At 31.3% G+C, this 16,935-nt stretch overlaps 1 protein-coding gene across 2 annotated transcripts in view; it reads right to left on the reverse strand.

The window, feature by feature from the left end:
• Positions 1-302: 302 nt before the first annotated feature.
• Positions 303-16,935, reverse strand: part of LOC123302148 — a 33,702-nt gene continuing 17,069 nt past the window's right edge. Inside the window, exons 10-18 of one of the 2 annotated variants that reach the window (XM_044884957.1) lie at positions 15,587-15,665; positions 10,335-10,427; positions 9,094-9,306; positions 8,742-8,981; positions 7,246-7,360; positions 6,182-6,889; positions 4,769-4,926; positions 3,825-4,248; positions 303-436 (exon numbers count right to left, since the gene is read on the reverse strand). In XM_044884957.1, the coding sequence (XP_044740892.1) occupies positions 324-436; positions 3,825-4,248; positions 4,769-4,926; positions 6,182-6,889; positions 7,246-7,360; positions 8,742-8,981; positions 9,094-9,306; positions 10,335-10,427; positions 15,587-15,665 (2,143 nt within the window). In that variant the 3' untranslated portion in view covers positions 303-323. The remainder of the gene's footprint in view (positions 437-3,824; positions 4,249-4,768; positions 4,927-6,181; positions 6,890-7,245; positions 7,361-8,741; positions 8,982-9,093; positions 9,307-10,334; positions 10,428-15,586; positions 15,666-16,935) is intronic. The other variant, XM_044884958.1, reaches the window with a different exon arrangement.

The following is a 16,935-nucleotide window of genomic DNA, read 5'->3' on the forward strand; positions in this document are numbered from 1 at the left end:
CACATTTTTTTTTTTTAATAAATATCGCGCGGTTCTATCGAACGAATTGACAATATTTTTACAGTACAATTATAATTTTAATGAGCACAGCCAATAATAAAGAATTCAAATGTAAAATTAATCACTTGAATATCGAGAAAATTAAAACAGATATTTCAAAAATTGTTAAAAAATAAAAAAAATTAAATCGATTCAAAAACCAAGTTAAATTTAAAATAAAAATTATAAATTTTTTGAAGCTATGGCACTCTTTTTTAAGTATCCGAAAATTTAAAATAAAATATTGCATTATTCTTCTTCTTTTTTAAGTACAAATTTTTCTTTTATGAGTAAAAATTTTCACGTTGTTGATATAATGGTAATGGTGTTATTGGAGATAATTCATCTTCATCCAATGGCGGTGCTGGAATCTGTGGCAACGAGTTTAAGGCTTTTTCTGTGGAAATTAAATCAAAATTTTTATTAATTGAATTTATATTAGGTTTTTGGTAGCACATACTATATTATAATAAATAATTAAAATAATAAAGAATTATTTTATTATTTGAGTATGAAAGTTTTTTTATTTGATCTCAAAATTTTTCGAACTTGCGTTCATTCTCTTGAAATTGAATCTATTGAGAATGGAAAGCAAGTTCGCAAAATAAAAAAACTTGTAGTCATACACTAATAATAAAATTATTTTTTATTATTTTTATTATTTTAATTATCAAAATTTTTATTATTTTTATTCAATTTGATCTTAATATTAAAAATAGTTTAAATGTAGGATCTTTTATTTACCGCGACATTTATTTACCTGTTCTTCCAAATGTCTATGAAACAATTAAACTTAGATACAAAATCATATTAGAGTTACTCTGGTAAGAGGCAGAATATTGATGCATGATAGAGAATGAACACAGACGAAAAAAAACAAGCAAGCATAGGGGCCGTTCATAAAATACGTTCGTACTGAAGGCGGGGGGAGGGGTTCTACTGAGTGTGACAATGGGGGACAGGGATCTAAGACAATGTGACGTTCGCGGCTTATCAAAAAATTTTATTGGAGAATTTCTTTCAGCTATTTTTTTTTCAATTTTCAAAAGAGTTTTGTTAATTTATTTAAATATTAGAAGAAAAAAAAATTAATATTTTTTAATATAAAAATTTGTGTACTATTAATCAAAATTTTCTATTTTTAGGGGGAGAGGGACTTAGTTTTTGTGACGTAATATTTATAGGGGTCATAGAAAGTGTGACACAGTGTGACAATCGGGGGGAGGGGGTCTCAAAATCCTAATTTTAGCGTGACGTATTTTATGAACGGCCCCAATTATATGAAAGTATGTTTTTTGAATTTACAAAATGGTTGAAACCATCATAGCCCGTAGGTAACGTCTGTAAGATATCAGCTGTCAAAAGCCTGGTATTGATTTATATGTTATGGATGAAACCTAAGTGGGGTTGGGAATCTAACCCCTCCTAAAAGCTGTAGGAATATATTTGCATGATCTAAACGAGCTGCCAAAAAAGTCAGACCAGTGTGGCTTTGTAAATTAGTCCAGAAACACCCTTTTCCACATAATTTTAAATATATCGGGAGTTTAAGGCAGATAGCGATCTCTAGAACAACTCGAGAGATTAGAAATTATATGGAAAAGTCTGGTTCTGGGCTAATCTACAAAGCGACACTAGTCTTCGGTTTTTAGCAGCTTGTTTAGATCATGCATATTTTGCTGCAATTTTGAAGGAGGCTAGAAACCCCCAGTACCACCCGGGGAATTGGAAATCATATGGAAAAATGTGGTTCTGGTTTGATCTACAACATATGTCAAAGCCCAAAAACCTGGCAGCTGGCGACATTCAGTTGTTATTAGCTCACGGGTTGTAATGAATTGCTGTAACTCTTAATAGGAAAACTCTTAAAATATGTTTAAACCTCTACTATCTTTATACGACTAAAGAATACGAGTATTTATTTACGTCCCCAGACAGGCACTGTAGGATAAAATAAGATTTTCGATACAGAAAATTATCGAATATTTGATGTTAGACCAATATCAAGACTTGTATCAATTGATTATTTTCTCGATTCAGACATTTTGCACTTATAATATTGGTACGAGTGCCAACAAAATAGGCCAGAAATTCAATTTTCAGGAATAAAAAGAGTTTTCAAAATTTACTCCTTTCAGTTATTGCCGCTCCAGACACGTGCCTACTTCATGGTAAGCCCGGGCCTGCAGAAACCCAAAGACTACAGGGATGAGTAGAAGACTATTCTTGCTATTTTGTATGAAATTTTAACGCATTCAAATTTTTTCGTAAAAATTACATAGTGGGCTATTTGGTGATTATTGGAGGGTGAGGGGAAACTCACTTGTTCTAAAAATAGAGCTAAATGAAGTTATTACTAAATTACTTTGTTCGTACACGTTTTTTAACTAAACTACTTGCTACTTAACTAAAATACTTATGGGGGCCAGTGTTCATTCCAAAGAGATATGACAGATAGAGAACGCTAGCCTGTAAGTGGATGCGATATGGGAAGCGAGAGAGAAGACTGCCAATGAGTTCTCTTGTGTCCTTATCTACAAAACGCTTTCTTTAAGACTTGTCACGGCACGTTCTTTCGTACAGGAAATTGAACCCCACATGTTTTGTACCACGATGATCGCACGGTCCCCATAGTTTTGCTTAACGAAGTTTACATTTACCATTACTACTACTAAAAATATTTGGATTAAACTAAGTAAAATAATAAGTTCCTCAAAAATAATTACACTAAAGATCGGCTTCACCATCTCTAAGATTAACCAACTTTATGTGAGTCGTAGAAATGAAAATATGTTGAGTCGTAAAATTTTTTGAAAACTATGTATAAAAATAGTTTGGATCATGATGATCAAAAGTTCTTGTGGATTTAAGCTTCAAAAACCCTTCCCTTCTGAGGTACTTCAATTCAAAGTTTATGCCTACATGATATATTGATTTTTGGTTTCGGTAAAAATTATTTTAAAACTATGTATTAAGGTAGTTTTGATCATGATGATCAAAAGTTTTTATGGATTCAACCATCAAAAAATCTTCCCTTCCGAGCTACGGCCATTCAAAGGTTACGCCTACATGAAGAGCTCAGAAGGGAATGGTTTTGAAGATTGAGTCCATAAGAACTTTTGATCAGCATGATCAAAACTACCTTAATCCATACTTTTCAAAAAATTTAAATCGTAACGAATAATCAATATCTCATGCAGGCATAACCTTTGAAAGGCTGTAGTTCGATAGGGAAGAGTTTTTGAGGATTGAGTTCATAAGGACTTTTGATCAAAATGTCAAAACTAGCATGATCAAAACTACCTTAATCAATATTTTTCAAAAAATATTAACCGAAAGCAAAAATCAATGTATTTTGTCCGGGGTCCTTTCAAATCGATAGAGTAAAGGGTATAATCGCAGTGCTTGAAATTCAATTGTAACTTTAACCATATTTATCTGGAAAAGCGCTTTTATTTTTAAAGAAGGAATTAAAATTTTTATATTTTATCTTTGTCGCGGTTTAATCCAATTTGAGTTCTATTTAATTGTTAAATTAAAGTTGGTGAAACCTTAATGATTGTTAAAAACTAAAAAACTAAAAAATAATAATAATAAACAAACCTCAAAAAGCAGGTGAAACAAAAAAACATTTTCATTACTGCTAATCAGATTTTTTATCTTTGGAACCTAAATGAACAATCACAAAAAAAAAACACATCTAATAAAAAAAAAACATCAACACAAGCCCTACATGCCCAAAACCATAAACTATGATTCAAATAAAATATCAAAACAATACGTACCAGCAACAATTTTGCTCATCTCAATCACTTGTTTCGCTAAAATTTGATTTAATTGTAACAAATGTTCGCGTTGACGTTTTTCCTCGGACATTGTGAATGATTTACCCTCGGTACCTTGGCCCAAACGACTCGTATCCAATGTAGTGGGTAAGGCCGTACTATCTGATAACATTTTCTTAATGGATTCAACTTTACGCATACGCTGGCGCTCCTCTTCGGCGGATAATTCAGGTAAATCTTGTGGCATGTATCGTTCAGGTATGATTATTTTACTTGGGGTTCCTAGGATATTATCTATGGTGCGCTCGTTGTATTTAATTTCTTTATGGCCTAATGTAGATCGCACCACATCTGGAGTATTTATTCTAGGTCGTAATGCTCTTTCCATGTCTAAATCGTCCAATGATCTTTCACTTTTTAGCCACTAAAAAAAAAAATAGATTATAGAATAAATTGATTATATGTAAGGATCAAAACGGAAATCACCTTAGATATTAAGGATAAAAAAGAGCTTTGGTTTCTATTTTGGATGTAAAAGTTGATCATTATCAAATTATTAAAATAAGAAATAAAAGAGAAAGCGTTGTTTACACAATTGAAATAGCGAGCTATAAGCGTCCGTGGCTGAATTTATTTACTATGCACTGCCCATCAAGCTGTTTTTCTCTCGAACGAGAGAGAAAGCGATGTTTACACAATTGAAATTGTTTTCAATCACTTTCAATTGATTGAAAACAAAAGATAGACTATGTCATAGTACTGGAATCACGAACCCATATAACAAGGACGTGAAACTCCTATAGCGAGCTATAAACACCCGTGGCTGAATTTACGGCGCATATCTAGGCGGGGTCTAGTCATCGGTTGTTGCTTACTATGTACGGCGTATCAGGCTGTCTTTTTCTCGAACGAGAAAATTTAAAAATTTTACAAAATTTTCTTACCGAACTTGTATCTCCATCACTAGCTGAAAGTAGACTAAGATCCCGACTAATATGGTTATTATCGGGTGCAGTATGATGTCTACGTTTTTCTTTGGGAACTATTCGACGTCCTAATGACGCAGTTTGTAAAGGCGGCGAAAGTGGATTTCCACATGGTTCTAAAGAATAGGAAAATTTTATTAAGTATAAAGTTTATTAGTACAATCTAAATATATAAAAGGAAAAAATTAATGCATCTTTGAAATTTTCCACAGAGATTGTAAAAACTTCGTAAAAAAATCGACCTCTCAGAGGCGTCCCTAACCCTTATTTGGGGGTAGTTGGGGTTTTTAGTTTTTTACAAATAACAAAAAAACTATGAATTAAATTTAAAAAAAAGTTCAAATAAAAGTTCTAGCTGAAATATTTGTGCCCATGCAGCTTCAAAATTGGCCGAGATATGAAAATTTTAAAATGGAATTTTTTTGCTCATTCAACCAAATGAAAAAGTATACATCTTGTAAGCCGTTAGAGATAGAACAAATGTTTAAATGTAAAAGTTATTCCTTATAAAGAAATTAACAAATTTTATTTGATTCATTCTTTCGTAAACATCACTGTTCACCCGCGAAGGCGTAACTTTTTGAATCATGGCTCATATAACTTTTGCATATAAAGTTTTGTTCTATCTCTAACAGTTTACAAAATGGTTTTTTTTTTTATTTGATTGAATGAGCAAAAAATTCTAGAAAATATTTTCAAACTGAAGTATTTTCTAGAATTTTTTTTTTTTTTTTTTGGTTTTTCTATGTTTCACAAAACCATTAGTTGAAGTTAATCTAAAAATTTTCAACACACTTTTTTTTATAGTTTTGAAGAAAATGGACAAAAAAAATTTTTCCCAAAATTTTCCCACCCTCACGACTGAACACGACTGAGGGGTGTTTACGAAATAATTATTCAAATAAAAGTTGTCGAACTTTTTATAAGGAATAACTTTTATATTTAAACTTTTGTTTTATCTTCAATGGTTTACAAGATGGATGCTGTTTCATATGATTGAATGAGCAAAAAAATTCCATTTTAAAATTGGCATATCTCGGTCAACTTTGAAGCTTGAAAGTCCAAAAAAAAAACGAAAATGTGCACAAATACTTCAGCTAGAACTTTTATTTGAACTTTTTTTTTTTAAATTTAATGCATAGTTTTTTTTTTTTTTCTTTTTTTTTTGTAATATGTAAAAAACTGAGTAAAACCCTCAACAACCCCCCAAAAATAAGGATTAGGTACGCCTTTTAGAGGTAGACTTTTTTTTATCTAATAAACAACTGTGAAAAATTTCAAAGATGCATTAATTTTTTCTTTTTTACCATAATTATTTTATTTACTTTTGTTGTATTATGAAGATTATAAAGAATATTCCCAAATACTCACTTTTATTATAGGTTGCTAACGAATCCGTGGACTTGGATAGAACATGTGAAGAAATATTTGACGATTGTTCGAGATCTTCATCTTTATAATAATGCGACGCTAAATCATTTGACGATATACCATGATCACGTTGTTTTAACGAACCCATCGACATTGATGAAGCACCTCCACTCCCAGTACCCATTGTTGCCAATCGTGCTGGAGGTATTGCCAAAGAAAGCGTACTACCAATTCCAGTTCGTTCCCTATCACGGTGTCTTCGTTCACTTTCACGTTTCACAATGCGAACAGTTTTGATTTCTTGTTTCTCGTATAAATTCGACTGTGGATTCTCACTTAAATCCGTTGAGAATAACCCATCATCACTGTTATGTAGATAATTCTGCGGTTTATTCTCCGAGCAAATATCTAAATCGGTTTCTAACCATTGTGTCCGTTTTAGTGAACTTGGTGAATGTGAGCGTGCGGATGAGCTACGTAACGAAGATGTAGATGCTTCGAGATCGTTGGTGTTATCGATTGAAGTGTTGTTTGAGATTGGCCATTGCATTTGATGGGCTAAATTTTGCGATTTATCTGTTAAATGTCGGACTTGTACACTTAGCTCTTGTCGTTGTTTTTGTAAATCACCCATAAGCCATTGTACGCGTTTTAATTCACTTTCCATTTCTGGAGCTGATTCTGCTAACGACTTACGTTCCTTTGGTACTGAAATTTAAAAAACAAGAATTATTTTACATTTCCGTAAAAGTTTTCACAATTTAGATGGAGAAAAATATGTAGGGAAAAAACTTTAATGAGAAAGGTTTTTGATGAACGAAAATCTTGATGAGAACCACGTCTATGACAGAGGTCACCCGAACCTTTGAGGCCAGCGAACCGGGTAGGTATCAAGCTAGTAAGGTGTTATTTTAATCGTAAATAAAATAATAGTTGAGGCAAAAAATGTTTGTTGAGAGATTTTCTCCTTGTAATTAATAACTTAAGGATCCCCGAGGAGTTAAAACAATCAAATCTTTAAAAACTTCTCATTTAAAGGTTATTGCAATAATTTTTGCACTTACTTGTATTCGATAAATAAGGTTGTTTTCTCTGGCGTTGAGTCATTTGCAATTTTTGTCGAAGTACCAATAGCTCTTGTTCGATTCGAGCATTACCAGCAACCGTTTCTTCCAATTTCTACAAAAAAAAATAAAGTTAATAATTTAAGTTATATGGGAGATCAGAGTAAGACGTATCACAATAGGCAGCGAAAAAATGATGGACCCGATCTGTCAAAAAAGTACTGAGTTAGAGTATGAAACACTTTTAAAAGAATACCTCCAATGAGATTATTTTGTCGAGTCACAATTTCAGGGTAATCTATAATCTATTTTAAAATATACGTCGAATGAAAGCTTGATGAGCTTTTTGTTTATAATTCACACTGTTGTACGTTTTAGGGGTCAAATTTTTCGTTGCGATATCAAAGTGAGGAGTATCCCAAAAGGCAGCGAGAAAATGATGGACCCGATGTGTCAAAATTGAATAAGGGAATGAAAGACTTTTAAATGAATACCCCCAATGAGATTATTTTGCCGAGTCGCAATTTCAGAAGGATCTATTCCAAAGCTTTAACTTTCGTTAAAGTTTACGATTTGGAAGCCTACGATCGATGTGGGGTTTCCGGTAAAGGATCCAAGCTAGTGACAAACTATGTTGAACATAACCACCGCTAAAACATTCGACCTTGCTTGATTGAAACTAAACAGAGTACAGTTGGGAAGGATAGGGTTTTTTACAACCATTCAGGTATAGAATTTTTTGGGTCCATAAATTTGGGCTCATCAATCCTGAAATCGTTGATCTTTTTGCGTTACCTCTCCCCTCGATATAATCAGATTCACATAAGAATGCCTGCAGTTAGGTTTAGAATGTTTAAGCCTGCAACTTTGGACCTATCAATTATGGCATAAATTTCGACAGAAAACCTTTGGTCCTTTTGCATTGCCTCTCTCATCGATCTCTACCTGCAGGAGTTCGAGATGTTCTCAAGAACCCGTCTTATTGTTTTTTTATTTTACGATCCAAGTTGCCTAAGCTGTTTGAAAATGAAACTGCTTTCACATTTTTACGTTTTGAAAGAGTGTAATTGGGGTACTTTCAACGAAAACTTAAATTTTTCGTTGCGAGATCAGAGTGAGGCGTATAAAAAAAAGAAGCGACCAAATAACGGACCCGGTCTGACGAAAAAATATTGAGTTAAGGAATGAAACACTTTTAAAAGAATACTTCCAATGAGATAATTTTACCGCTTCATAATTTCAAGGGGAGCTATGTGCATACTCACATAACTCATTGTACTATTATCCATGTTATTTGCTCCTGTATAGCAACTTTGGACCCATCAATTCTAGAATCAATTTCGACAGAGAAACTGTGGTCTTTTTGCGTTTCCCTTCTCGTCGACAGAATCATATGGGAATGTCTTTACTTGTTCGACATGTTCTCAAGATGAGATGTTCGAAATGAATTATTTTTGATTTTGAAATATTTCTTTAGCATAATAATTAGAACTAACCTTTGAATTGTAAGCCAATAAAACATGAACACGACTCAATTCACGCTCCAAAAGTTGTTGATGACGTCGAACTCGATCCAATTCAGCTGGCGGTGTACTTGGTAATTCAGAATCCGTTAATTTATTTTGTAACGATTGTAAAGCACCTTCTAAATATTCTTTCTCCTTTCGTAAACCAGCCAACGTTCCAGATTCATGACGTAAGGCGTTATCTAATTCATATAATTGTTGGATTTTACTCTGAAAAAAGTTATGGTTAACAGCTAAAAATTTTGATATTTGTTCCTTGCAGACAAATTTATTCCTTCCAAAATCCGAGCCTAGTTTTTTTAACAGCAAATTTATTGTTTACCTGTAATTGTGCATGATTTAAATTGATTTTTTTCCAATCACGTTTTTCTTCAGCCAATAATCGTCGCTCTTGGACTTGTTGATTAAATTGTAATCGTTCACGATTTCTTGCACCATTCAGTTTTTCATTACGACTATTCCCATTTTTTTGGTATAAGGAACCTAATTTTACCATGTTATCAACCAAATTGACCAATGGTTTATTTTTCTCATACTACGAACAAAAATATTTAACGATTAATTTCTGTTTCAGAATATTTTTCGTTCAAATTCTTCAAACAAATTTTTATTGAATTTATCCAATTTCCCATTCTATATCCATAAAAATAGGAAGGCTTTAAGGTTTCATGTTATCAAGATTCAAAAAAAATTTTCACGATTTTTTGTAATTTTCTTAAAAGGATTAAGAAAAAATCACAAGCTAAACTTATACGATAATTTTGACCCAAAAAATACAAAAATCTGGTTCATTTGATGATAGAACGAATAGTTTCTGAGGTATTGTTAATAATTTTATACGAAGATTAATCTCAGAGCGATCTAAGGTCATATATAGAAAGAAACTCGTTCAGTCGTTAATCCAGTTTTTTTGTTGCACTTAAACAGATAAAAAATTTCGAAAAACACAAAAATACAGGTCATTTGACGGAAGTAAGAATAGATTCCAAAGTATTGTCTGGAATCCCTTCGAAATTTTGCTCTTCGTATTTTCACTTGTCACTTGTCCACAATACATGACATACTAATGCAAACATTGACTTTACAGTATACATAGACTAAGCATCGCCTATCGTTCCGTACAGTGAGAAGCGAGGTAATTGCTTAGGTCAGCTAGGGACATTTATCATTAAAACATACATTGAATGTCAAATTTTCATATCACAAAATGTTTTACATAAAACATCGTGATTTCACTGAACTTTTTCGATTTATGACTTAAAAAATACTTATCACGTATCACTTTACATTTTTTCTTACGAAATTACAATGGATTCGACCTAAGCAATTACCTCAAATGTTGACACGTTTAAAATCGTGTCGTAGATACTCAGTCTATGTAACTGTAATATCAATGAGTACAAAACACCAAAATTGCGTCACATTTAAAAATAATATTGAAAATGAAACACGTTTATTTGCACGAATGCACACAAAAACACAAACATACATGCAACAATCAAAACAAACACAAAATTTTTCCAAAAACAATAAAATCAATAAATAAATTTTCAAAATGCATACCCGTTTTCCTAAATCTAATATTTGCAGTTTTAATTGTTCTAATCTTTGTATATTTTCTAATTTTTGATTTTCATCTTGTGATGTCATTGTAGCCTAAAATAACAATAATTATGTAAAATTTAATAAAAAAAAAAGTACAGGATGCGTCATAATAAACAGCCCTCTTTCGTCAACTTTCAAGGGACATATCTTTAAAAGTCCTTCTCCAAAAAAATTTTATTTTATTATAACGCATTATGTATATTTCTCCCATTCTCTCATGAAGACAAAAGATTGATTTGGAAAAATCTGTATATAAATGTGAAAACCCGTCTAACACTTTCAAGGTTCTAGCTTTTTAGGGGTTTAAATAGATATTGAATCTTCGAGTTAATTTAGCTCTTGGATAACTCATGATCAAAACAGGTATTGAAATCCGTAGGTAAATATGTCCTTAAACGGACTTTTCAAAATTCGAATTATTTTCGGAGATACAGCGGATTTTCTGGTAACGAAGTTTGAATTGATCACTCTGTACTTCGAGCTTCTGCTGCTTCAAAAGAAGACAGCTCGGTTAGCAGAAATAACTTTGCAAGACATTGCATATGAAGTAGAAGAAGGTCCAATGTATGGATCTGGGATCGTGATCGAAAATCTTTTAATAAAAAGTTATTTATACTAATTTATAGAAAATCTATTTAAAATCTAAATGAGTTAAAAACGAGTTAAATCTCCTTTTACTCCTCTTATTTAACACCTGAGTTAAACTACTGTGACTACTCCTTCTGAGGTTTAACTCAAGGATGGATACAGTAGTGACATCTTTCAAGTAAATCGTTCGAGAGTTTAATGGTTCAAGGCTAGGATAGATTCCGATTCCGAATTCATGTGACCGATTCAACCCTTGCTAGAGCAATGTATGTTCTCATCGTCATGGAAACTATATTTATACAGTGTGTCGCATTTAAGATGAAGACACCCTCATAATTTCGTTGTTTATAGGAATATACCATGTGTGTATCTACCATCTTGGGATATACATATGTCTGTAGCATGACTGAATACATCCGTTTAGTAATGCATCTAAGGGAGAGGTATTATATACATGCATTGAACATTAGTTTGAAGACACTTGAAGGTGGGAGTTTTTTAGTTACAGATAACTAGTAAGTTCGTCAATCATCACTGCTACTGACTTTAGTATGCCTTCACATGTAGTAAGAGTCTGTTGAATAATTTTCATTGTTGTCTTGTTGGGCTAGTCTTCTTTCTAACTAATAAAAATTCTTATTTAAATATAGTTTATTATTTGTATGTGGAATGTTTGAAAATCAATGATAGTATTCTATTAACGGTATAACATAAAACAACAATCCACACAAATTAAAAGAAAAATAAAACCCCAAAAAGAAAAAAATAATAATTCCGACAAAAGAAAATGTTAAATCATATTTTCGAATATTCCTCCATCACTTGGTACCATACAGATTCCAGGTCTAAATTTGGAAGAGCTCTAACAGCGGGCAGTATGTTATCTTGCAACAAACTCAAATATTTTTAGAATCTAAAGATCCGTCAATGAAGAATGGTCCTATTATATGGTCACCCAATATTCCAGCCCAGACATTCAGTTTTTGTGGAAACTGAGTTTGGATTGTAACATATCTATGTTGATTCGTCTGAGACCAATATCGCATGACAGTTGGATTATGTTTTCCATTTAATGGAAAAGACGATTCATCAGTAAATAATATATTTCTGATAAAATTATTTTCTTGATTCGCCTTTTCCATCGTAGTATCACAAAACTCCATCCTGCGATAACGGTCCTCAGGCAAAATCTCTTGGTGTTTTTCATACTTAAAACATTTGAAATCGTTCTGTTTCCAAATTTTTGCAACCGTAGAGTTGCTTAGGCCCAGTTCTTCACCAACTTCTCTTGCCGATTTTTTATCGTCAATAGATAGTACACTACAAACTGCTATATCTCTCTCTTCATTTTTTTGTGGAGCTTCCTCATTTTTTTTGTGGCAATATTTACAATCACACAGACAAGAATATTTTTCAAAACAATGAATAATATTCATAACTGTTTGAGCGGTTGGTGATCGCCTATCTTCAAATAGCACAATAAATAATTTGACACAATCAAGTCATTTCCCTGATAACACCATTTGAGAATTTGAGCTCTTTCTTGATTTGTGTAATAATAACCCATTGTTATAATAATACCATTAAACAGAATACAAACACGTATTTCCAAAAGCATTCACATACTAGTAATGATTGAACGTTATCAAATCAATTAATAATATTTGTATGCCACAAATCTCCCACTCTCTGCATGCATACAACAGAAGACATGTCGTATCGTATCTGTAGTCTTACAATACATGTATAATACCTCTCGCTTAGATGCATTAGTAAACGGATGTATTCAGTCATACTACAGACATATGTATATCCCAAGATGGTAGATACACACTCTGTATACTTAAAATTTTGAACAGTCATACACAGGGTAATGAGTCACATTTTTTAAGATACTAAACCGAATCGCGACTTAAGTTTATTTAAAAAAAAAAAAACTAGGAAATTTTCGCCGTTATAAAAATACTAGGAGAGCAAATATGGGGAGCACATTCAAATATAAAATAATTTAGGTATCTTTGTCTTTTCATTCAATGAAAAAATCAACTGATTCTAACAGGTATGGTTTACATTACGTAGTAATTTTGAGTAAAGACCAAAACAATACAAAAAAAAAAAATGCGAATTTTGTTATGAAAATATTCTAAGCAACTTTTTTTAATAGTTTTTTTTAACTAACCATCTCGAACGCTAAGCAAAATATTAAGAATCTGCCCTATTTGTCAATTTGTAGGAAGCTGTAAAGATTTAATCTTCAAAGCCCCTGATAAAAATCAAGCGGTGATCATTGTCCAAGTTATACATCTTTTTCAAATAGCATTTATTTACAAATTTTTCCGGGTAATTTACAGGAACGAAAAACTATCTGAAAAATAAAGAACGCAAAATACATAGCATGCAAAAAATGAAGACTTGGTTAATAAGAAGTAAAAGCATTCAAATAAATTGATGAAAAATTAATGTTTAGATTGAAGAAACGTTGAAGAATTTTTGTTCAGAAAGAAAAACAAAAAAAAAAACATTACAAATTTGTCACACCTTAAGTAAATCGATTTCATTATGGCACGTTTCAATTGCTTGATATGTACTTATACTTTGACGACGTAACTGTATAAGTAATAAAACTAATTCTTCATGGGTTCGACCTAATAATTCACCAGCGGATAATTTTAATCCTTTATTTGATGGCGTTGTACTTCGTAAAAAATCAGGTGATATCTAATAAATCAAAGGACATAACAAAAAAAAGCACAAAAAATAAAAAACACAAATCAAACAAACAAACAAAAACAAAATAAAAATTAGGATTCGTAAAAAATCGCTGTTTTCAAAAAATACTCCTCACCCGCATTGAAAATTACACTTGCGCTGATAAGTTCGTATGATGTCATATAGATGGCGTTACTAGTATTAAATCCATATCATTTTTAGGTACCTTCAAAAGACATGTGTATAAATTTGACAGCTATCTTTATTTTCACTTTAATACCTCATTTTTTCTAATTTATTAATTTTTTTCTAGGTATAATCCTAGCTTTGAAAAACAAAAATTTTATTATTTTACGTTTTTTACGAATCCTTAAAAAAATCAATTAATAAGAGCCTGGATTAAATTTTGAATGAAAGAACCCTGAACTTTGTTTCAAAAAAGAATTCGAACAGCTCGTGATAATAATTTTAAAAAAATAGTAAAAGTATGAGTACTTATGTACGATAATAACAAATATAATAGTTTATAAATAATGGAAACAATTCATACTCCAGTTAACCTATCTATTGTCATTTACCTATCATTGTCTATTGTTAGTAACATTTGGTTTATCGACTATTTTCTTAGGTTTAAAAAACTATTTTCTCAAGTTGGTAGCTTTATTATTAATAACTTTGCTTAAAATGAACTCGGTTTGTCAAACCTTTTGCGATCTAACAGCGAATCAAATTCAGAAATCATGTAAAGAACCCCGCAATATTAGATAGAAAAATAGCTTTCTGTGAAACTTTTTCTAACCCACTCTAAAATGTTCTATGGATCATTGTGATGAAAAGCTCTCACGGCCACAAAATTTTTTAACGAGTAGTTTTCCAGCCACGGGCGATTAAAGCTACGAATATATTATAGTTTTAGCATATAACTAGGAAAATGGCTTTCTGTGAAACTTTTTTCAAACTGCTCCCAAAATGTTCTTCAGATCGTTCTGATCAAAAGCCCTCACGGTCACAACTTTTTAACGGGTCGTTTTCGAGCTATGGGAGATCAAAGCTACACATCCATTATAGTTATATAACCCGTAGCTTGAAAATTACCCGTTAAATAGTTTTGTGGCCGTGAGAGCTTTTGACCAGAATGACCCAAAGAACATTTTAGAGTGGGTAAGAAAAAGTTTCACAGGCTGTCATTTTCCTATCTAATATTGCAGGGTCCTTTCTCTCGACACCCTTTATCAACGTAAATCCAGTTAAACAAAGAGATTATTTGATGATTTGTTTCATGTTCAAGTAATTTAATAATTAGATTCCGACACCTTTCGATGTGCCAACAAAAAAAAAAATTAAAATAAATTTTCTATTACGCATGTACTTCCGTGTTTCGCCGGAGATATTTGATAAGACTAAAGATGAATAAATTTTATAAAAAAACGGGGACTTTTTGAATGGTACAAAATATTTAAAAAGGGCTGAAAGAATGTTGAAGACAATTCTTGCTTTGGAAGACTTTCAACCTATTTTCATGAGTCGATCAATTATGAATCGTTCTGGAAGAAAAGACGGTCAATAAAGAATATTCGATGTGATTCCGAAACAATTTCATCTGATTTATTTTGTTCCAAAATTAATATTACTATTCCGAGGTAACCTTTTTGGGAAGAAAAAGTGTGTTGAAACCAGGAAAAATTCTGAAAATGGGTACTAATAATTTACGGTCGTTTTTAACAGAATAATATGAAATGTTCAAGATTTGTTTGAAATGACAAAATGAAATATTTTCACCAAAATTTTTCCTGACTCTTATTAACTGATATAACATGCTCATGCAACAAATAACATGTAACTTACAAAATAGCAAACACACAAAAAAAAATAAATGGGGAAAATACACAATTTATTAAATAAAATTACCATACCTTTTGGTATGATTGTCTTCTTTTATTTTGGGCTGCATAATGTGAATTTCTTGGTAAACTTCCAGCTCGACATGGGTACCTTAAATAAAATTGAACGATTTTTAAAACAGTTCTTTAACCTTCATTAATACAGTAAACTGAGGCCTCAAATCTTTTTTACTTACAATGGACACTCTCCACGATTAATTTGAACTTTGACCCTCAGTCACTTTGCAGGTTTGGGGATAACCTTCTTAATTCAAATACTGTAAGAAATAAAGTCGGAAAAAAGTCATTAGGTTACAAAATGTTCATATGAGTGCGTAGAAATCATATTGATTAGAAAGTGTGCTCTTACAATGCGCACGCGCGCTTAGAAGTTCGACCAAGCTAATTTTGCTGACAAATCATGAAATTTGGTATTATAAGTATTTTTTATCTCATGACATTTTTACCTAAAACTCTCCGTTTTTGAGATACATAGTGATTGAAAAAAAAAAAAAACAACCTAATTTTGATATTTGACTTCAAATTGGTTGTATCTCATATTTTGGATGATTTTAAATAATATTTGCCTCGAGGCTCTTTTCACCTCTCCTCACTGTTTTTGAAATATAAGCATTATAAAAAAAATCGCATTTTTAAGCTAAAATTTTGTTTCGATTTTAGAAAAAATTAAATTTTGTAAATTAATTATTTAAAAAATATTTATTTATTAATTATAATTTGCAATTCCACTCTTTAAAAAAAAAAAAGAGTGTAATTACAAATTATAATTAATAAATAAATATTTTTTAATTAATTAATTTACAAAATTTTATTTTTCTAAAATCAAATTGAAATGAACTTCCACAAATTAAAGCTCACAACAATTAATAAAATTTTGTTTTCAACAAAATTAACAATTATCGTATGATTGTGATCAACTATTTGATTTAAAAACGATTGAAATTTATATTTTGGACTATTCTAAGAACTTATTGTGTCTTATAATTTGCAACTAACCTAACCGTTTCCTCGCTTTTTTTAAGCGTTTTACACTTTTTTTTAACACTTATATCTCGAAAATGGGTAGTTAAGGTGAAAAATGACGAGACAAAAAAAGTTCTTAGAATAGACCAAAATAAAAATCTCAATCGTTTTAAAATCAAATAGTTTATCACAATCATACGATAATCGTCAATTTTGTTGATGACAAAATTTTAGCTTAAAAATGCGAATTTTTTGTTATAACGCTTATATTTGAAAAATGGTGAGAGATGAAAAGAGCCAAGAGACAAAAATTGTTTAAAATCATCCAAAATATGGCATACAACCAATTTGAAGTCAAATATTTGATCGCAACCACACAATAATCGTTAATTTCGACC

The sequence above is a fragment of the Chrysoperla carnea genome, chromosome X (genome assembly GCF_905475395.1).
Source record: "Chrysoperla carnea chromosome X, inChrCarn1.1, whole genome shotgun sequence".
Classification (NCBI taxonomy): Eukaryota; Metazoa; Arthropoda; class Insecta; order Neuroptera; family Chrysopidae; genus Chrysoperla; species Chrysoperla carnea.